At 36.6% G+C, this 23,490-nt stretch overlaps 2 protein-coding genes across 3 annotated transcripts in view; one reads left to right on the top strand and one right to left on the bottom strand.

Annotated features, from left to right (window-relative positions):
* Positions 1-23,490, bottom strand: part of myripb (myosin VIIA and Rab interacting protein b) — a 146,199-nt gene that overhangs the window by 31,049 nt on the left and 91,660 nt on the right. The window lies entirely within an intron of this gene.
* LOC129425634 (cytolytic toxin-alpha-like) lies at positions 8,068-14,906 on the top strand. Its single transcript, XM_073864000.1, has 5 exons — positions 8,068-8,207; positions 8,829-8,938; positions 9,136-9,202; positions 12,997-13,089; positions 13,216-14,906. The coding sequence occupies exons 2-5, from the start codon at positions 8,852-8,854 to the stop codon at positions 14,694-14,696; spliced, it is 1,728 nt and encodes a 575-aa protein (XP_073720101.1). The 5' UTR covers positions 8,068-8,207; positions 8,829-8,851; the 3' UTR covers positions 14,697-14,906.

The following is a 23,490-nucleotide window of genomic DNA, read 5'->3' as shown; positions in this document are numbered from 1 at the left end:
TAAGTACGTTTACATGCACAGAATAAGCGGATAACTATCAAAAATCTGCTTATTATAGAAAACTGTTTTCATGCGTTTACATGCAAATTAATAAACCGGCTATGCAGGAAACTGCGTTTACATAGGACTTGGAGATTTGTCAGGTTTCTCGGAGGTAGTGACGTCATCGCCTATACTGCCCTACAAAGCCAAAGCGCAGTATACGCATTTGGTCAAAATTGAGTTAAGGGTTGAATTGGGCTTTGTGAGATCATCTCTTGTGTCTTGTGACAAAGTCTCCTGATTCAATTTTGTCCCATTTCAGAGAAATGTGTGTGCCAAAATTGCAGTAACATGTTTGACTGGCTGGTGTAAAAAACTTTAAGGGCATTTTTGTCAGTTTAAGTGTTTGCCTAGTTACTGCACTTTGTAGGGCAGTATAATACAGTACATAATAGTCGATCAAAAAGCCGACGGCATATCTGTGTTAAGCTATATTGTTTTATCTCTTTTCGTGTCTCCAGAACCTGTAAATATAACATCAGTTTTTATTTTCGCAGTTTCTCTGCCAACTAGAGCAGAGACTTTTATGCGTTACTTTGTTCTTACTTCCACGTGTGACGTTTATCTTTCACATGCAGAGACATGTGCACATGGACAAAACCATGAGAAAGCCATTTAAGATGTTTACATGCCACGCAAAATCATGGTAATAAGCAAAAAACTACCTGGGCCGATCATTTTTTTGCTTAAGCCTTTTATGGGCTTTCCCCGATTAAAGGCGGAGTCCATGATGTTTGAAAGCCAATGTTGATATTTGAAATCACCTAAACAAACACGCCCCTACCCCAATAGACTAAGTTGATAGACCCGCCCCACACATACGCAACCCGGCAAGTATGTCGGTTAGTAGACATGCTCCTTACTGCTGATTGGCTATAAGTGTGTTTTGGTAGTCGGCCCGTCTCCTTTTCCAAAGCGTTTTTCAAACATCGTAGACTCCGCCTTTAAGGAAAACCGTTTTACGTGTTTACATGAACCCATGTTATCAGTTTATTAAGCATAATTGGCGCAATAATGGAGTAGTTGTTTAGTAGATGTTTAGTAGTAATGGTTGTTTTGAGCCAAAAAATAAAGCCACCTCTGAAATACATTAATTCAGAAACATGAAATACATGTTAATCGAACACGATTTGTACTAGACATCTTAAGTCCTGTAAAATATGCAGAGCGTCATTCACACCCAATTAAATAACATTTTATTTATATAGCGCTTTTCACAACTGTTTCATTGTTTCAAAGCAGCTTTACATTAATAGATGCAGAAGAAAACAGAAAAATCGATGGACAACATAAGCAGCAGAATACAGCGGCTAAGATTAAACCGTACTAGGAGCGTAGCAATAATGTAACAAAAGGGTGCTAAGTTAAGCCAATGTCAGCAGACTCCCCAGGGGTTAAAAAACTCCTAGGAGAAAAGTCCTAGGAGGGAAAAAACCCTAGGAGAGAGCCAGACATAACGTGGATATATTATATAATAAGTATGATTTTATACAATTTATGCGAATTAAAACATAATATATATTATAATAATATATGCATACACACTCATTAGCAACCAATATGGGCTTGTATTTTGGAAGTACCACAAAGTCTCGACTCAGACTCTGACTGCAGGCTGACTGTGTGCAGAGAAACTGATGGTTTTCCCAAAACTAATATATATTCGAGAAGACACCTCATTCAACCCCTCCTCTTCGTCTAAATAAGATTGGAACAAAATCAGTGCAGGGAATTAAAACGCTCATCTGTGAGTTTGCCAAGCTACCCTGCACTTCCCTCTGCAATCGAGACCATTACAGTAATTGACTTTCTGACGCTTTAATGAATAGAACTTGCGTCCATTGGGCAACACGAGCAGAGGAAGAGAGAGATAATGGGGTACAGAGTGCAGCAGGGCGCTTTAGCATTGAAACACAGGAGGACCAGATGAAAGGCTTTCTTTCTGAACATTACAGAGCATTTCTGGGGGAGAAAGAGTTCAAATGTCCCTTTAACTGTAGTGAATTTTAAGCCTGATTATACTTGTTCAGAATAAATTGACCATATTTTAATTTACTGCACATTGTTTTTGCTTTATTTTTTTATGAAGTCTCAAATCATACTGGTTTGAAAAACAATCAATTCTTAAAGGATAAAATCAAGGCCACGCCCTACAGTTTTTTCTCATTTAAAGGGACACTCCACTTTTTGGAAAATAGGCTCATTTTCCAGTTCCCTAGAGTAAATATTCAATTTTTACCATTTTGCAATCCATTCAGCCGATTTCCAGGTCTGGCGGTACCATTTTAGCATAGCTTAGCATAATTCATTGAATCTGATTAGACCATTTAGCAACTCGCTCAAAAATAACCAAGGGGGTTAACAGGAGGCGCAATGATATTACGCAGCAGCCGAAAATAGTCCCCTTAGTAACTTTCAATAGCAGGAGACTATTTTCGGGCACTTTGTAATATCATTGCGCCTCCTGCAGCCATGTTACGGCAACATAGTCTTTGATTATTACGCCAGAATGAGAGTATAGTTCCTAGCCATATCTGCCTAAATCACAACTTAAATTTTTTCATTGGTCTTAGTACACGATGGAACTACAGAAGAGTCAAGTTTTAAATAGGAAAAATATCAAAAGTCTTTGGTTATTGTTTAGTGCAATGCTAATGGTCTAATCAGATTCAATGGATTGTGCTAAGCTATGCTAAAAGTGGTAACGCCAGACCCAGAGATCGGCTGAATGGATTCCAAAACTGTAAAAATAAAATATTTAACTCTAGGGGAGCTGGAAAATGAGCCTTTAATATCCTGTTTACTTAGAAATATGTATATATTACAGACATAAAATAGGCTGTGGGCAGTATGTTGCTTTGAAAGGCAAGAAAATGTATCAATTGTGATTTATGCACAACCATTATATGTAGACATAATGAGGTTTACCAATTATCATACATGACCCACTTTCAGAATAAAGATGAAGACGTTGAGCTCTATAAAGCACCCTAGCAACTATTACTGAAGTAAATGACATTATAATGTACAACATGATATAATGAAGCAGCAGCCTATAGCAGAGCGAGAACAATCCCAGAATGCTTTTCTGTTCATATATTCATTTAAGCAATAAAGGTCTCTTTTATGTGTTTCCTTCTAAAGTCAGGCATCAAAATGAAGTTCACAAATAACCAGAGGAACAGTCTTAATATTTAAATAGCATTAATGTAGGCACTGTCTGCATTGAGAAAGTGAAAACAAAAACAGAAAGTTAAATGAACAACATTATTTGTCTTCAGAAGTTCCTAAATCTTGAAAACACGGTGAAAATCACTGTTTTAAGGGATATTTTATGAGAAAGGCATTACGTAATGTTAATAAATTAATGTACAAACAGTACTGTATCAACAGTGACTCGAGAAGAAGTAATGTAACATTGCAAAATAGTTTTAATGCATAACATGCATAACATATTTGTGACCCTGTCTGTGAATACCAGGCTAAGGTTTTTGAGATTAATTATGAGATGAGGAGCATTAAACTAAGTTTGATTTCAGTCATTGATTTCAATCTTTGGCATGATCTTACTTAGTCAAAATTAAAGATATCTACATTATAGTATGTTATATTAATAATGACTGGGTTTTTACAGGCAGGGTCACACATGTACTTATAATAATTTATTTATATTTTATCAAATTTCATAATATAATGCTTACAAATTCACATATTTATTTTTATTTCAATTCATTTTTATTCCTTTATATTTTTACCATTTCTTAAAGTATTGGTAGTCTTCACTATGTGGAAGCCCTCCTACATTTCAGCCCAAATAAATAGCAGCACTATTTAAGTAGTCAGGGTCAGTGGTCAGGTCAGTAGTGTGCATGCACACAAACGCACGCGCACCCATTCGCACCGGTTAAACAGTGAATAAACCTGCCAGAGAATCCAGGACATAATGTCTGAACCCTAAACAGCCACGGGCATATAAAGACACACAAAGAAACACTCACACAGAACAAACAATGGGCATATGTGGTACAAACATGACTCACAACTATGTTGTATAAATTGCCTGTGACAATATGTCCAAAAACCTCAGAACAACATTCCAACCTCACTGCACTGTATAACCAACACAGTCTAAAGGCAAGTCGTGTTATAGTAACAAAAATTTTGATTAATTTATTCGTGTTTGATGACACGAATTTCCGCTGTTTTTCGTGTCTCTGGAGACGAATATCTTTTTCGTCCTTCCCAGCACGAATTTCTATCAATGGCTGTTCGTGTCTGTGGCACGACTTTTTTATCGTGTCATTTTATATTTTGTTTTCTCATCATTGTCGCTTGGGATTAGGGTTAGATTCCGGGTTTGCGTTAGGACGTTATTTTATGCTTTTTTCTACATGTTTTTTGTCCGCTTTTAAAACTATTCTCGCCTGGAGTTGGGGTTAGAGTTGGGGTTTGGGTTAGGAAGTCACAGAAAGTGATTCTAACCCAAACCCCAAGCAACAATGGTCAAAAAATAGAAAAGAACGATGAGAAAACAAAATATAAAATGACACGATAAAGATAGTCGTGCCACAGACACGAACAGCCATTGATAGAAATTCGTGCTGGGAAGGACGAAAAAGACATTTGTCTCCAGAGACATGAAAAACAGCGGAAATTCGTGTCATCAAACACGAATAAATTAATCAAAATTTTTGTTACTATATCACGACTTGCCTTGAGACTGGATTGGTATAACACCACCTCAAAAACATAATGTATGCATCACCATACCGTAGTATAGGGTATGCATACATCCTCTATTTACTGGATAAGTCACAGTGGTATTTTTTGGTATTGTGGTATTTTTTTTTTTACAAATGAGCCTAATTATATTTTAATAATTTATGTGCCCTCATTATCCTAAATAAAAAACGCAAATCTCCCCCTTGTAACGATCTCTTTTTACTTTAGGTCACGGGGTATGGCAGGTGGGTGGGGTCCAATCGCTACTTCCATTACTTCCGCATGTCTTTCTTGTCTGACTTTTTGTAGTCTGTTAGTCAGTAGACAAGTGTATGTGACTGTTAAATTGTATTTATGGAACCATGCAACATTTACTGTATACATTTGCCAGACACTTTTATCTCCAAAATACACATTTTAGCAGTATGTGTGCTTCAGGCAAATTGGACGCATGACCTTTGCACTACTAATGCAACATTTTACCAACTGAACAATGGAAACACATAAACATATAAAAAGTCACACTAGAAGTACTAAACAACACGAGGACATGCACGCACGCACGCACACACACAGTATTTCTTGCGCAGTGATTTGGATCCTTACTATGGATTGTTACCCTTTGGCATGAAAATAAATGCATGCCATTTATAAAATAATGTACACATAGTGTCTTTTATTTCCTTTATTTCTTTCTTTACACTTGCTGTCATCTGGAACACATATAAATGTTTTCTTGACTGCTGTGCTCTGCTTGACAAAAAGTCATTAGAAATCACACAGACCTCTAAACTCCATTCATTACATAAGTCTGTCAGTATGGCTAATGAGTTCAATAAATGTAGGCACTGCATGCATTCTTCTGTGTCCGTGAATACAGGTGTATTGATGTATTCAGCTTTTTAATGTTTTCAAAAAACTCCATATGACTGTGAGAAGTATATTAACATCAAAATAAACAAATTATATTTACTTACACTGTACATTTATTTTTCTCCTGGGAATAATAAACACATTTTCCTTTGGGTTTTAATACGCTCCAAAATATGTTAGGTTGTTTTTAACCCAAGGCTGCGTAAATATTAGACAGAACACACATTGGGATAAACTGTAAATAAACCTGTGCTGGGAAGTTGTTACCCAACCATGGGTTGAAAGAACTCAACGTATTAAGAGTGTAGGTAACATGATAAAGTATAATGAAATGTCTGTAGTTTGAACCCAGTTCTTTGACAGAAAGCTCACTTATTGAAAACTCGAAAACAGTATTATTTACTGATCATTTAATATTTGTATTATATACTGACAAAATATTAATATTTATTAATAATGAATGTGCTTATAAATACATTTGCAAAGATTTCAAACAAACTTCTTTCATATTGTCATTATGGGACGCTATTACTTCCGCATTTGTCCACGACACTGTTGTTATGTGGTTTTTACGTCAATAAAGGCGGTAACAAAAGGTAACGTCATTTACAGGCGACTTCACTGCCCCGTGTCACTGTTTAGAATGGCAATTTTCTCATAATTTACAAGTAGTTGAAAACATTATAGATATTGTTAGTAATCAGCTGGACAAAATATATAACCCCGTACTAGTGGTTTTTGGATATTTTACTGCAAATATCTTACAAATTTTACCTTTAAACGATTATTCATAATATATGGCAATACTGAAAGCTTACATACTGTACACTTATGTATATTGTAGTTGGGTTTCATTTTGGTCTCTATAGACATGCATTCTTTCTAACAATTTCTAAAACAAGAAGGGCTATAATTAAAATTAATGTACTACACAGTGATGTAATGTTAGTGGTTTAGTGGTGTCAAAGTAAAACAATGAATGAATATTTGGGTATTGAGTGTAGTCTACAGTAGCTCATTCACATAGCATTACATAAAATAAATATCAGTGCTTGTTAGACAGCAACAGAACAGTGTTAAAAGTTATGTAAATGAAATGCTGCACATGTCATGTTTTAAATGAAGTCTGACCTTGAATTAGCTTATCACTAAACGAAGGCAGCAATTAATGCAAGTAAGACAAGACCACAATCACAATTTAGTCTGAAAATATATTATACCACTTTATTAGGTACACCTGTTCAAATGCTTGTTAACACAAATTTCTAAAAGCAACAACCAAATGCATTTAGGAATCTACAACTGCATGGAGAAGACATCAGAATGTGAAAGAAAGGGGATTTAAGTGACTTTGAACATGTGTAAGTATTTTTAAAAAAACAGTATGCATAGGAAAATTAAATGCAAACAGCAACAGCAGTATAAACTGTTGAAAATGCTGATCTGCACAGTGGCAGGAGTGCAAAACTGCGGTGAAACAGCAACTATCTGACTGGTAAATAAGTACAAAGTGCAGTTTACTGTAAGCTGGAAATGTGTAAGGCAAGTGCAGTTGTGCAATAGTCTGTTTACAATCATAGACGCATAACTACTTTTTCCTAGTAATGATAATCCATGATATTAATGCATATTATTTTTTGACATTTATAATATATCTAAGCTCACCTGTTGAAAAAAATGCAATACACGGTAATATCATGTGATTTGTACCTTACAATATAACGTAATATAATGCCTACAGTTGATTCAAAAAGTCTACACACACCTGTTAAAATTGCAGTTTTTGTGATTTAAAAAATGAAACCAAGATGAATCATGTCGGAACCTGTTCCACCTTTATTCCAAAATTCCAACCTATTTATTAAAGTGAATAACAATAAGAATAATTTTGTGGTGAAAAATTGTACAATAAACAGGTTGCATAAGTATGCACACCCCTAAACTAAAACTTTTATCACAGCATTCAATCTAAATTATGTGTTAGGCACTTGATATTGACTTTGTAATATTTTGCCATTTTCCTTGCAAAAGCCTTCTAACTCTTAAACAAATTGGTTGGGTGTCTCAACATAATTTTTTTCAATATAAGTTCCCTCCCCCAAAATTAAAATTTGGTAGTTTTTACTGAGGGCGATTAACAGATTTATGAAAAAAAGCCGTTTAATTTAGTGGCTTTTTGGCCACAAACAACCTGAAAGAGTAGTAAAGTTGCTGTTTTTTAAAAGCTTCAAAGCATTTTCTCAAAATATATATCAATACAAATATTTGTCACAAAAAATCAATCCATTTGCTAAAACACAGAGAAAGTTGTGGCCAAATTAAGAAAAAAAAAAAATGGCCTCAACAACCCATAAGGGTTAACAGGAGGGGGGGGGGACTTCTATATGCACTGTATATGTGTGTACCCATGTATGTATAGATACATATGTAAAGTCTGGGTCCATTAGGGCAAAGGTTTAGTTTTCCTGTATAAATATGACTGAATAAATATGACTATAGAAACCGCTTCAGACATTTAAAGACATTACCAGAAGGTCTCATAACGTATAGAGGACGCACAGAGACGCCAGGTAATAAATATTTCTAAACAATATGAAAGGGTATGTAAGTGTGAAAGTGCTGTTTGGAGCTCAAGCAGACTATTTAGAGAATTCAGATAAAATGTAAATTTGTTTAAATGTGTTCAAAGGGGAATTACAGACATGTTTTAATTAAAATAGGCTAAATAAATAAAAACATTACTTGAGTGCAAAGGAACTAAAGGAAAGAATGTATTTTGGTTTCTTAAAAATTACATAAATTAAAATTAATGTGTAGCTTATGGCGTGCAGGCTAGGGTCATGCAAAACTAGAATTGACCTTACATTTCACAGTTCTTATGATCTTTCATTGAAACTTCAGAATATTTTTTCTATACAATGCATTTGATATGATAAATTGGTCAAAGTTTAGCATAGAGAAAGTTATATTATACACTGAAAAAAATGATTCATTGAATTTAATAAATTTTTTTAAGGTAAGTGGTTGCAATCAATTTATTTAAGCTACATTTAAAGAAAAGTTTTATATTTTACTTTATGTTACTAATATTTTTTGTTTAAATGTAGCTTAAATAAATTGATTCTTTTCCCCCCAAAAGAAGTTATTTCAGTGCACTGAGGCGGCATCTCCATTGACTTTATTTCCAATAGGTCTCCGCGTTACATTTTCTAAGATGGTGGCACTGAACCTGAAGCAGCTGTACTGCATCTACATATTTGCGTATCTTTGGCTGGTGACTCTTTCTGTAATAAATGCAAAGGTAAATACACTACCAAAGACAAAATACAAAATTGTAATAAGATGTTTTTCATCTGTGGAAGTATGTTTCTTCTTTTTTTAAACACGTTTCTAGCATGATTTGGCATGCTGCTATATGATCAATTAGTACATTAGTACATTAAGAGCATGTTTGTTTTTTTCTTATTAAAAAAAGATTTAATGAACAATTTCTTCAAGGCTATGTTACAACCCAAGCCCGATGAGATTGGAACTCTGAATGAAGAAACTGTAAGAGCACCCAGAGGTAAAGTGTGAGTAGTGTTACAACATGTGAACGTGCCGTTTAGTGCCAAATATATATAATCACTGGTATTGATATGAATTGGGAGATCACAACGGTCAGTATGGCCACCCTAGTCCCGCCCTCCAGTAAAGTCAATCATCAACCTTTAAAGAATGACATCCTGACTATTATAGTCCTAGAACAGGGGTTGGCAATTCGGTTGCGGAGGTCCACTGTCCTGCAGAGTTCTGCTTCAATCTTAAAAAAACTCACTTGTAATCTTACTGAAGACACTGGTTAGGTTGTTCAGTGGCCAGTTGCATAAACATAGCCCTGAGTTAACACTGTGTCTGACCAACTAGCAATTAATAACAACCATAGGTTTATTTAATAATCCAACATGTGTTTTGTCCAATATTTACCCAGCATTGGGTTAAAAATAACCCAGCAGAACTTAGAGTGTACTTAATTTAAATCAGGGCAAACTCACATTATACTTAAAGTCGCCATGAAACTGAAGTAGTGATTGTCTTATTTTCCCCGTGGAAACGTATATCCGAGTGAAACTGGCTTTTGAAATGAAATGGAGGCAGGGCTGGATTTGAATTTGTCCATCGAGATCTGATTGGATCGTTTGAAGTTGGGTGGTGTTGCTAATCGCTGCGAAATTCTCCCGGACCCAGCCCACCTGCCATACTTATGACCGGAAGTGAAGAGAGATCGTTTTGAGGAGGGGAGGAGATTTGCATTTTTCATTCAAGATTATAAGCACACACAATTTTTTTTAAATAATGAAGCTCACAGATAAGTAATTTGTTAATAATACCACAATATTAAAAAAAAATATATATAATTTTTCATTTCAATTTCATTGCGACTTTAACCATACTGACCCACACTCAAGTGCAATTGTCTCCCCTCTCACTCCCCCACTGGTCTGCATTCACACTACACTTTATGATGCGTTCCCAGGTATGCTTAATTGTACTCGGGTACAGTACACATACAGTCTTGTTCAAAATAATAGCAGTACAATGTGACTAACCAGAATAATCAAGGTTTTTAGTATATTTTTTTATTGCTACGTGGCAAACAAGTTACCAGTAGGTTCAGTAGATTTTCAGTAAACAAATGAGACCCAGCATTCATGATATACACGCTCTTAAGACTGTGCAAATGGGCAATTCGTTGAATTAGTTGAAAGGGGAGTGTTCAAAAAAATAGCAGTGTGGCATTCAATCACTGAGGTCATCAATTTTGTGAAGAAACAGGTGTGAATCAGGTGGCCCCTATTTAAGGATGAAGCCAACACTTGTTGAACATGCATTTGAAAGCTGAGGAAAATGGGTCGTTCAAGACATTGTTCAGAAGTTCAGAAGAACAGCGTACTTTGATTAAAAAGTTGATTGGAGAGGGGAAAACCTATAAAGAGGTGCAAAAAATGATAGGCTGTTCAGCTAAAATGATCTCCAATGCCTTAAAATGGATAGAAAAACCAGAGAGACGTGGAAGAAAAATGAAGACAACAATCAAAATGGATAGAAGAATAACCAGAATGGCAAAGGCTCAGCCAATGATCACCTCCAGGATGATCAAAGACAGTCAGGAGTTACCTGTAAGTACTGTGACAGTTAGAAGACATATGTGTGAAGCTAATCTATTTTCAAGAATCCCCCGCAAAGTCCCTCTGTTAAAAAAAGGCATGTGCAACAGAGGTTACAATTTGCCAAAGAACATATCAACTGGCCTAAAGAGAAATGGAGGAACATTTTTTGGACTGATGAGAGTAAAATTGTTCTTTTTGGGTCCAAGGGCCACAGGCAGTTTGTGAGACGACCCCCAAACTCTGAATTCAAGCCACAGTAAACAGTGAAGACAGTGAAGCATGGAGGTGCAAGCATCATGATATGGGCATGTTTCTCCGACTATGGTGTTGGGCCTATTTATCGCATACCAGGGATCATGGATCAGTTTGCATATGTTAAAATACTTGAAGAGGTCATGTTGCCCTATGCTGAAGAGGACATGCCCTTGAAATGGTTGTTTCAACAAGACAATGACTCAAAACACACTAGTAAACGGGCAAAGTCTTGGTTCCAAACCAAAAAAAATTAATGTGATGGAGTGGCCAGCCCAATCTCCAGACCTTAATCCAATTGAGAACTTGTGGGGTGATATCAAAAATGCTGTAAAACCAAGAAATGTGAATGAATTGTGGAATGTTGTTAAAGAATCATGGAGTGGAATAACAGCTGAGAGGTGCCACAAGTTGGTTGACTCCATGCCACACAGATGTCAAGCAGTTTTAAAAAACTGTGGTCATACAACTAAATATTAGTTTAGTGATTCACAGGATTGCTCAATCCCAGAAAAAAAAATGTTTGTACAAAATAGTTTTGAGTTTGTACAGTCAAAGGTAGACACTGCTATTTTTTTGAACACACCCCTTTCAACTAATTGCCCAGTTGCACAGCCTTGGGGGCGTTTATGTCGTGGGTGCTGGGTCTTGTTTGTTTTCTGAGAATCTACTGAACCTACTGGGAACTTGTTTGCCACGTAGCAATAAAAAATATACTAAAAACCTTGATTATTCTGGTTAGTCACATTGTACTGCTATTATTTTGAACAATACTGTAGCGTTAGGACCCCCTCAGTACGTACTGCCACATTATGCAATTTCAGACACAGCGAGTGGCTCTCAAGCACCGAACTTGCAACCCAGTCTCAAGGCAAGTCGTGTTATAGTAACGAAAATTGTGATTAATTTATTCATGTTTGATGACACGAATTTCTGCTGTTTTTCGTGTCTCTGGAGATGAATGTCTTTTTCGTCTTTCCCAGTATAAATTTCTATCAATGGCTGTTCGTGTCTGTGGCACGACTTTCTTTATCTTGTCATTTTTTTATATTTTGTTTTCTCTTTGTTTTTTATTTTTTGACCATTGTCACTTGGGGTTTGGGTTAGAATCACTTTCTGCGAATTCCTAACCCAAACCCCAACTCTTACCCCAACTCCAGGCAAGAATAGTTTTAAAAGCAAATGAAAAACATGTAAAAACCAATGCATAAAATTACATTCTAAAGCAAACCCCAAATCTAACCTAACCTCAAGCGACAATTATTTAAAAATAGGAAAGAACGATGAGAAAAGAAATATAAAATGACACGATAAAGAAAGTCGTGCCACAGACACAAACAGCCATTGATAGAAATTCATGCTGGAAAGGACGAAAAAGACATTCATCTCCAAAGACACGAAAAACAGCAGAAATTCGTGTCATCAAACACGTTACTAATTTTTGTTACTATAACACGCCTTGCCTTGAGAATGTGTTGGAACTTGCCTACCCCTGTCCTAGAGCTTTAATGAAACAAAGAGAATTGGGTCCTTCAGGGTGATCTGACTCAGTATGTTATATCTTTTCTAACTGATGTGACTTACATTTTTTGTAAACCAGACAATTAAATCTACAAAAGATCCCAAATAATTTCATTAGGGGGTTCAAAACTTTTGTACAATAACTCTTATAGTATAACATTTTGTTAATTTACATTAAAAAACATTTAACAAAGTGTTAAATCATGCAAGAAATATGCTAGCAACATACTTTAACATATTAGCATTGTGCTAATTTATACAAAAACATGGAAAATAATGCTAATCTATGTTAATCTGTCTGTCTGTTCAAACTTCCAAGTTATGTCCTCAAACTTTCTGGCCTTTCAAGACTTTCTCAAGCCAACATTACAGTTCATCTTGATGCACTTTTTATCAGGTAATAAATGTTATCTTTTCTCGTTGTTATTTTCAACAGACGTGTCAACAGAGCAAAAGGAAATAGCAGCCCTAGGAAGACCTCTCTTTCCTGGTATGCTGTACGACTTGCGCAGAGATTCCTTCATTTCAGGTGCTGCACCAACCTTAACAAATGTCTTCACTACACTTTTCAAAACATGTTTAATCACTAAAAACCTGCATGTTTACTTCACTTCTTCATACACACAGTAGCTGTTAACGACACTTCTCGTTTCAGGTGTTACTTTGTGGGACAAGAAATCACTGCAGGAAAACTTGCAGACCCATCCACGGGCCAATACATTTACGAAGTTTAGTAGCTCTGACACTGTCTCTAGCAAGTCCAGTCTTCTGGATGTAAGTGCTTCCCTAAAGACCAGTTTCTTGGGGGGGCTGGTGGAGGTGGGAGGATCTGCCAAGTACCTGCGTGACACCAAATCCTCAAACCAACAGTCCAGAGTTACAATGTATTACAGCGAAACTACAAGATATGAACAGCTAACTATGAGCCATCTGGGCAAGATCACCTACCCTGAGTTGTTTAACCAAAAGTCAGCAACTCATGTGGTCACGGCTGTGCTGTATGGAGCTCAGGCATTCATGGTGTTTGATCGGACATTTTCAGAACATGAAGACAAGCAGACGATTGAGGCAGAACTGAATGCCGCTGTCAATAATATCCCTAAATTATCTGCTGAGGGAAGCATAGGCTTGAAAATGAGCCTTTCTGAAAGGATAAGGGCTAGGAAGATCACCTGCACATTTCATGGTGACGTCCCCCTTGAGGAGAACCCCACCACATACATGGAGGCCCTGGAAGTGTACAAAGAGCTTCCTACTTTGCTGAAGAATCATCCAGAGAATGCAGTTCCAATAAAAGTCTGGCTGCATCCTCTTCATCTTTTGAACGCAACAGCAGCTCGGGTAGAGAGAGAAATCAGTCCAAATCTGGCTTTCAAAATTGAAGATATAATGGAGCAGCTGAGAGAGGCAGAGAGGACATACAATGACCTGTCAGGAAACACACTAGTAAACAGTTTCACAGACATTAAAGAGAGGCTACGCTCATTTCATGACTCGTTTAGGATTTACAAGGAAATGCTACTGAAAGCGGTCGGCAGGGTCTTGCCTGCTATTCGAGCAGGAGAGATGGAGGAGAAGTCTCTGGAAGACATCCTGAAGATCCACCAAAGCTCGCCATTTGATTTTGACATGCTTAACCAGTGGTTAACTGATGCAAAGTCTGAACTTCAAATCTTGAGTTCTGTTACCAAGTCAATGGAAGGGATTCCAATTGTAGAATCAGCCAGACTAAACAGCGTCCTTAGTAATTCTAATTATCTTGGAGTGTTGTGCTATACATTCACGTCTTTGAAGTATGAAGACCCATATCTTTCAGCATTGAAGGAGTTCCTAAATACTGACAGGTTTAAAGAGCCATATGGGGAACAAAACAAGGTTTCTGTGGCATCTGTCAAAAAGTGGTTTCAGGATAAGAATAATATCGAAATAATTAATTCTAACGCCAATACCTTAAAAACTCTGGCAAAGCCGTTTCAGACAAAAAATGTCCATGCGATTATTTCTGCAATCTCTGATCCCGCCATTTCAGGCTCCACCATCAATATCTATGTACATGGGAAACTGGAAGAAAAAGAGATGCAAAAACCATTCAGAATGATATATGATGCTCAAAGAGCTTACTATGGGCGGAAATAAACCATACATAAATATGAACGGAGTTAGATACACTGCTAAAACTAAGCACAGATTCATTAACCTGGCAACTATTATATTGTCTTTTTTAATATAAATGCACCTCTATGTCCTCAGTAAATGGAGGCATTGCCGAGTCATTTAAAAAAATAATGTCTGAATGCAATCAAATCAATCAAATATGAACTCAGAATAAAATGCTGTATCAAAGATTCCACCTGTTTAAATTCCTCTCATTTTAGTTACAAAGCTTGATGTGTGAAACATCAAGTGCTTAGGTTTCAGTCAGAGTCAGTGCCTAGTTTTTGCTAATATTAAGCTTCAAGGTCTTGACTAGAGATGAGTTGTTACAACATATAAAATGAAGTTGACTAATTTCAACTATATTTTATAAGTTATAACAACTCATCTCTAGTCAAAATAAATACAAATAAAATAAATTGACTTGTAAATTCAAGTTGATTAAACTTAAAAATTGAAGGCAGCAAAAAATTGTTTAAAGTGCAGGTCACGGCACATGCGCAGTATAGTCTGCTCGTAAATGCGCACTTAAACGACCAAAATTGTTGAATAAAGTTGTTTTTTGTTTTCTTTGCGCACAAAAGTGTTCTCAACACTTGATAATATTCTGATTGAACCACTAATGGCACATGGACATTTCTGGTGAAGTCTTTCATTCTTTTCTGGGGTTGAATAGTGTCGGTCGAATAGCAATCTATGGTACAATTACAATCCTACCGTTTTCTTCAGAAATATCTAAAAATGTGTTCTGAAGACAATCACAGGACTTACAGGTTTGGAACGACACAGGCGTAAGTGAGTTATGATAATTTCTTTAATTTTGGGGTGAACTATTTTTAAAAAACTCAAACAAGGCATAAAAAAATAAGTTTGGTTCTGGTTGGTTGTCAGTTTAGGTCATGGGTCGGCAGGCCCGGATTAAGAGGACTTTGGGCCCTGGGGCTATAGCAAACACCAAAGGCCCCCCTTCATCTGATTGCCAAGCCAGTCTTCTACCGCAATAGCCTACATATATTTTTTATTGTTATTAATCAATGTATTTAATTAATGTTTTTCTTTATCATTATTTATTATTATTATTTTTGCACACTAAAGAGTTCAGGCTATTTAACACAGTAACCCTCAACTGCACAGATTTTGGGAACATTTTATTGATAAAACATTTGTACTCTATGTAGTGCATTTACTCCAGATATGAACTCAAAAACATAAAGGTTGCCAAAAATCAGCAAAAACATTACTCCTACTTCAGTCATACTTCCTCAATAAGTACTTAACCATGAATTATTTAGGTTTAGTTCAAAAACATCACCCTCATGTTGATAGCATGAGGGTTATTAATAGCCTACATTTACACTCCATTTACAATTACATAAATGCTATGATTGTTATTTTAGAAGAGTTTATTGAAGAGCTGATATACAAGGTGATTTTGGCTACACTACCTCTCAAGCATTGCAGAGCTTTACGCCTGTTTCACACATACTCCGTATGCAGTGCGTTTGCGGTGCGTAATTTTTTACGTAGCCATGTTAACAGGTTAGAGCTTTCACACAGCATACGTATGCGGTCCGTCCTATCCGTTGCAGATGCGGTGCGGTGCAGCAGTGCTGCGATCGTTTCGGCAGCGAGTCTATTTTTGCTGTATGGCACGCAAGCTGCACGCGCTGATTTAAAGTGATAGCGCATGTTTTGTGGTCAGAATGAACACGGATTTACACAAAAATGCAGTAATTTGGGTCTAAATGGATGTAAATAAAGTTTTTCAGTAGTTTTTCTGTAATCTTATTTGTTTAATCCCAGTATGAAGCAATTAAGGCAAAACACTTACCACGAGTTAAAAAAATTATATGTATAACATCTTGTTAAATATTCTACCGTGTTTATATACATTGCATATACATAAAGTATGCTATTAATTTTACCATTGTTTAATTATACTAACATAGTCTTTTAGTTTTTATTTGTAAAACAACAGTAACCAAATTTATATTGTCTTATAACAATATCCATAACCATGGACATTTTAGTTAAACTAAGGTAATACAAATCATAATCAATCTGACAAAAACCGCTTTGTCAACCGTTAAAATTATGGTTTATTTTTCTAAAGAGAACTATACAAAATTATCTGTTTGATAGACGGGGAAGCGCACCTGTCAATCAGCGCTATTATTACAGAGCGAGGCGAGACGAACGTGCTTAGTAATATGGAATAATGTGTTGATCTTGAATGATTGTAAGAATACATTTGCTTTAAATATAATGTTTGTCATACAACGTTTTGGGAAATAATAATGATTTTTTTTCAATTGTTATTGAGCTTATGTAGACTTGTTGCAGTTATAACAGCGTGTTTGGCGTATTTAGAGTTTATTTCAGTAATAATGCTGTTTTTCCGGTAATAATAATACAATTTGCATGTCAATCTTGCTTCCTTGTCTGTTTATTCATGTCATTATGCTGTTATTTTAATTATTTGAGAATATTTCTTGCCATATGAGCTTCATTGCCGTTATATAAATACTCTCGTCTATGCAAATATATAAATAGTAGGAAATGTAGCCTATAACGTAACCATGCCTGTCACCTATATTTTCTCTTCAAAAGTTATAATGCTAATTTATATTTATGATATATGTGGAGATAAGTAGACCTTTGATCCTTTAATGTGTCCTGTCCATTACACTAGAGATTTTAAACATCCTAGTCTATCAAATAATATCTAATGTATATTGTTTTGTGAAAAAAAAAAAACACAGCAGTCTATTATATAGTTTATAAAACACGCGGATCGGGGACGAGGCAGGGGGGTGAAGCTTGTTTTTCCTTTTTTTTTGTGAACCACTATCACTTTTTTCATCATTTTTGAACTCCAGCGGAGATGGGTCTGTCTGCAAGAGAGGGGCGTAACTATTGCTCCAGCGAGAGTTTTATAGCGCTACAATGTTCATGAAAGCATAACGAAAAGAGGCGTTTCCCAACGTCATGGCGCAAATTGTAGAGTTAATTTGATTGGGCGGTGAATTATATCATTCAAGTCACATTTTCCAATAACGTCTTGTTATTTTATTATACACAAATCAACCACCTATGATTTGACAATCTCATTTCCTCCAGCCAATCACGGGCCCCCTAATCCCGCGGGCCCTGGGGCTTCAGCCCCACCTAGCCCTTATGTTAATCCGGCCCTGTGGGTCGGTAGGGAATTTATTTTATTTTATTTTTTATTTTTTTTACAGTGGCAGCAAGGGATAGGTAGGAAATTGTTAAATATTTAAATTGAATAGCGGATATATTTGAGGTGACTTTGGCCATATTGCGTGTTTGTCTCACGCAGCGCAGCGCCACGTATCTCCACGGATTATCTCTTTTTAATTGTGTGTGTGTGTGTGTGTGTGTGTGTGTGTGAGAGAGAGAGAGAGAGAGAGAGAGAGAGAGCAGTAAATGCAGCTGAACGAATACACTGCGTGTTTTAAAGTAAAAAAATAAATAAATAACGAAACGCAATATGTGGAGGCTGGTGTTGAATCTGTCTAACTAGAATTAGTCTAACTTATGTGTGGGAAACACTGTATGATATGAAAAATATCTTACGTGAGCCTGTGGCTAAAGTATAAAAGTGGAACTCTTTAACAAATGTCATAATCAGGGCTTGACATTTACTTTTTTGCTCACCAGCCAAAGTGGCTAGTTGTTTTTCAAAGGTACTAGCCAAAGTTAAATTTTATATGATTAAATTTGACTTTGGCATCCTAAAATGACTTTAATTCGAGCAAATTTACTTGCTAAATTAGATGCAGACTGAATTTCAAATGCAGTCTGACTACCCGAATTAAGACAACATTTATTAGCTGGTATATCAGTATAGATCATATAAGGTGCATGGAAAACATGCTAGTAATTAAGGCATAAATAGATTAACTTTGAATGAATATATTAAAAGTAGAAGAAACACTAATTCTAAACTGAAAAGATAAACACAAAACCCATCGATAACCACTTTAAATATTTATTAACAACAGCAGTAAATACTGTCAAGATATAATTTTACTGTCATGCAGATGTATTTTATAAGCTAAATGGTTTCTGATAAAAGTGATTTAAGACTTTTAATGACAAATGTCGGGAGGGCATTATTGTTACATTAAAATGATGCGCGAACCTCTCGATGGCGGATTTCTTTTGATTTCGTGTGCATTCAGGTATGCGCTGAATTTCTCTTCGCTCTTGCACTGAGAGTGTGCACGCAATTTATATCTCTTCAATCACTTCCATGCAATTGTTTTATCTTTCCCGAAGTGTGTATGCGCTCAGACTGCGTCCTCGTGTGCATTCGCAAATCCATCAGCTCTCGCGCGCTCTCTGGAAGGTAACGCTTTGGTCCACAACGCCCCGCTGATCGCGTGCTCGTCTCTCAACAGATCTCTGTGCGTTGCTCAGGGTGCAGAATGCTCATGGGAGTTGTAGTTTCCCAGTGTCGCATTGCGTATAGGGCTTATTCGCAAACACCGGAAGTCGCTAGCCGCGGCCATCTTGTTGACATGACATCTGTCCTGCCCCTAGCCGTACGTAGATTTGAGTCGAGGGGAGCAGTAGCCTAATGGTTTAATCTCGTCTGTATTAAGAGAAGATGAGCTTGATTATTGTGGAACAATATTCAAATAGACCCAATAGCCTTAAGTAAAGATCCGTCCTTATTGCCAGCCGTAACTTATCCGGATATTTATAACTATATCGTTCATACAGTATCCGCATTCATCACACAAGCACTGAAGCGCCGTTCACATTATAACGATAACTATAACGATAACTATATCATCGTCCACATCACCAAACAATACGTTTATGCTAATTCGCTCACGGCACTCGCGCAAATCACTTGCCTTTAATATTGCTTGTAATAAAAACTTTTGCAGATGTCCTCAACACGCTGCGTTTCGAGTAACTCTAAACAGTGAATCTAATAGTTTGTGTAATCTCTTACCTTTTGGCATAACAGTTAGTTAATGTGATAAATTAAAAAGCATTGCGTAGTCAATTTTCACAGCAACTGCAGGTAATCTAATGTTATAGAGCTCAGCAATGAGCTTCACTGTCATTTTAAAGATGCAGTTTGCGCCGATAGATGGCGCCAGATCAAACAACAACAATGATGTTGTTTACTGACGCTCTGAAGCAGCGTGGATTTATGGGATTTGTAGTCTTTAACTCAACCGCTGATGGCCATGAATCAGACGAGAACGAGAAATCACGTTGATGGATAAGGTAATCAAGTCTTATAAATGTTGCGTTTGATGACATAGTTTATTTCATTATGTAAGTTTATATGTGTGATGTTCAAAACTAAATTTTCAGTCATAGATATTATATTAGTCCAAATTCGATGGTAAACACAGCACAGAATTAAGTTTTCAACTTACAATCTACAATGATTTTTCACATAATGTATTGACAGTACAAATCTTATGTGAAGTGTCTTAAAATGACCATTTATATTGCTGTACAATACCTTTGATGTGCATATCGTCCGTGGGAAGACGCGCTGATTACAATCTACACACTAATGTTGTGATCAATATAATAGCATACGTTTTTTGAAGGGTTACGAATCAAAACAACTCACCCATCGCATAAAACACAAGCAGGATCAGAATCTCGGTCTAGTTAAATGTTGTCATGAAGCTCTCTCCATCCAGATAATGCAACACCAAATTGATCCTCCCTCGTTTTGTTCCAAACTCTTCTTGGGTCGTTTGGTTGGCCTGTACGCTTACAGGAGCTGACACAACCAGCGGCAGACGGTAAAGAGTTATCCATAAGTCCATAAGCAAGCGCGTAGCCCGACAGCCGCTATCGCATAGTTCCGCATTTGTCCACGACAATGGCTGCGTCTGAAACCTCAAGACTGTGAGGACTGTGAGGACTTGTTGCCTCGCTGCCTCATGAGGACATGACTTCGGACTCGGAGGCCTGAAGGCCGCTCAGATAAAGGCTTTCCGACGCACTTCAAAGGCAGCGTGTTTGAAATATGAACAGAGAGCGCCTTTGTGATAACTAATCACATATTTGAAAACTACAATACTAATTTCTCGCTAGAAATGCAATTAAAATGTGTAAAAAGTGAAAATATACGTTTATTTACACTAAATTTGTGCTCCAGTCGCTTCCTTGGCCGCCATTTTATTTTTTCGAAATCGACCATTGTTGTCGTGTGGGTTACGTCAGTAAAGGCGGTGACAAAGGGTCACATGGATATTAACGTCACTGACAGGAGGCTGCACTGCCCCGTGTCAATGTTTTGAATGGAAATTTTCTCACGATTTACAAGTAGTTGAAAACATTACAGATATTGATAGTAATCAGCTGGACAAAATATATGACAGTGGCCTAGTGGTTTTTGTATATTTTACTGCAAATATCTTACAAATTGCACCTTTAAGTGGCCGTGCACTTGAAGTTCAAATAGATTTTAATGCTATCAATGGTTTATCCTTCATCAGGTGGGAAAATCGCTCAGAAAGTGATCCCAATGATGTCGTTTATTGTATCTGTATCGTTATAGTTTTGGTGTGAGCTCCGCTATTCTGTTTAATATAAAACGATTTTCAAAACTATGTGAACTAATTCCCTACCTACAGTAGTATTAATGCCAGATCTATTATGTTCATATAGTTATTAATACTAATTTAATAACTGTCTCAATTTATGGCATCTTATTTGAAAGAGCAGTTTCAGCCACTGCTTACAGCTAACCATATGTGATCAAATTATGGGACTTTGCTGTGAGCATATATCCCTAACGTTACCTGTGGTAAAATGATGGGGACAGACTTTGCTGTTGGGAGTCTCTCCTTCGCTGGTTCAACTCCTCTGTCTCCTTTCATGTTTTCTGACAGTCGGTATCGCATAAAAAGGAATTCCGGGGTTCTTTTTGCTGTTGTTAGAACATCCGTGTATTACACCACACACCATCGCGCGGTTTTAAAAAAATTACACCGATAATACCATGCATAATACCCACGCTGCCTCGCTTGTCAATTGACAGACTGACAGTTTTATGTCAACAATATGGCCGCCGCGAACATTGATGACGTAGATCGAATAAGCCCTATTGTTTATCATTTCGCATAACTTTTAAGAAAACTACAACCCGCCTTACGGCCGAAATCTTACCCGCGTTTGGCGGGTGTCATAATACCATAAATTCAAACATTATAATTCACTTACTGCCAGCAAAAATGAGCCTTGGTTTGTGCTCTCTGGAAGAGAAAAGCCCACTTGCATATCGTTGTTCAGCTCGTCTTTTTTTGTCTGTAATTTACAACTTTCGGCGGGGCAAAAGATCACATTGCTGTGCATGAAACAGCATCTCGAATGCACACCAAAAATTACCACTTTACCAGTGCCTTTGTAAGTGGCGACAACGATCTGTGAACTATTGTGTTAACGACCATGTAGCTGCTTTGTTTGTTGCTGGACGACGCGTGCTTTACAAAAACGGTGCTGTACTAAAAGGTAAATTATAGTTCGCCTCAAAGTTTTTTTATTTGTGTATTTATTTAATGTGTATTATTTCTTCCCCAAGCTCATAAAATAAATTTGGGTCGCACATAAATTGGCAGGGTCGGTCGGAAACCGGAACCAAACAATTTTTTTTTTTATGCCCAAACAAATGCACCCAAATGGCAGTGGCGTGATTGGACAATGCAGATAAAGGGGTGGTATTATTCCCTTCTGACATCATAAGGGGAGCCAAATTCAAGTACCTATTTTTTCACATGCTTGCAAAAAATGGTTTACCAAAACTAAGCTACTGGGTTGTTGTTTTTCACATTTTCTAGGTTGATTAAAACACTAGGGACACAATTATAGCACTTAAACATGAAAAAACACAGTCCCCTTTAATATGAATTGTTTCACCTGTACAGCGATATAGTAAACGGAGTGCAAATAGAGACAATTGCTTTTAGATGTATTTTATTCCTGGGAAAAAACAATAAGCAACTTTTTCTCTGAGTATTAATAGGGAACATGCTATGATGCTATGTGTGTAGTTTAAACTCAATACATTTGACAAATACAGTAGTTTCAACACTAATCTGCTGTAACCCTGAGAGTAATAACCTCAAGAACACTACTATTTATTACTTATTATTACAAATATTATGAATTATTTACTATTAATTGTTTATGGCAGTGTATTATTACCTAAAACAGTATTGTTTATTATTTGTAATGTACTATTATTTACTATATTAATTAATCTCAGCACTGATTTTCATGTTAATACATGGAAAGGAAATCAATAATTTGAAAAGAAACCGCTAACCCGAAACCAGGAAAGATCTTGATCATTTTGCTCGAAAAGTTTACTCCAAAGCAGGAACAAAGCAAGAAAACACATTTAGTCTCATCATAATGTGACATGATAAAGCAATAAGCCAGACACTGTATCTCAGGTCACTGTCTCTACTTACACTCTAAAAAATGTTTAGGTTATTTTTAACCCAGCATTGGGTAAATATTGGACAGAACACACTGGTGGGTTAAAATGTACCCAATGCTGGATTGTTTCAACCCAACTGCTGGAACTTTTTATCCAACACTTGGTTAAAAATAATCCAGTCATTTTTAGACGGTAATGTACAGTAAGACCTGAGGGGACAATTACGAAACACAGTGCATCTATTGTAAGTGAAGAGAGCTTTGAAATGCCAAGAACACAACACAATGCCCTTTCAATACTGTAGATCACTGAAATCTTTGTACCATC

Source organism: Misgurnus anguillicaudatus, chromosome 25 (genome assembly GCF_027580225.2).
Source record: "Misgurnus anguillicaudatus chromosome 25, ASM2758022v2, whole genome shotgun sequence".
Taxonomy (NCBI): domain Eukaryota; kingdom Metazoa; phylum Chordata; class Actinopteri; order Cypriniformes; family Cobitidae; genus Misgurnus; species Misgurnus anguillicaudatus.
Note: the sequence above shows the minus strand (reverse complement) of the source record. Positions and strands in the feature narration are given on the sequence as shown.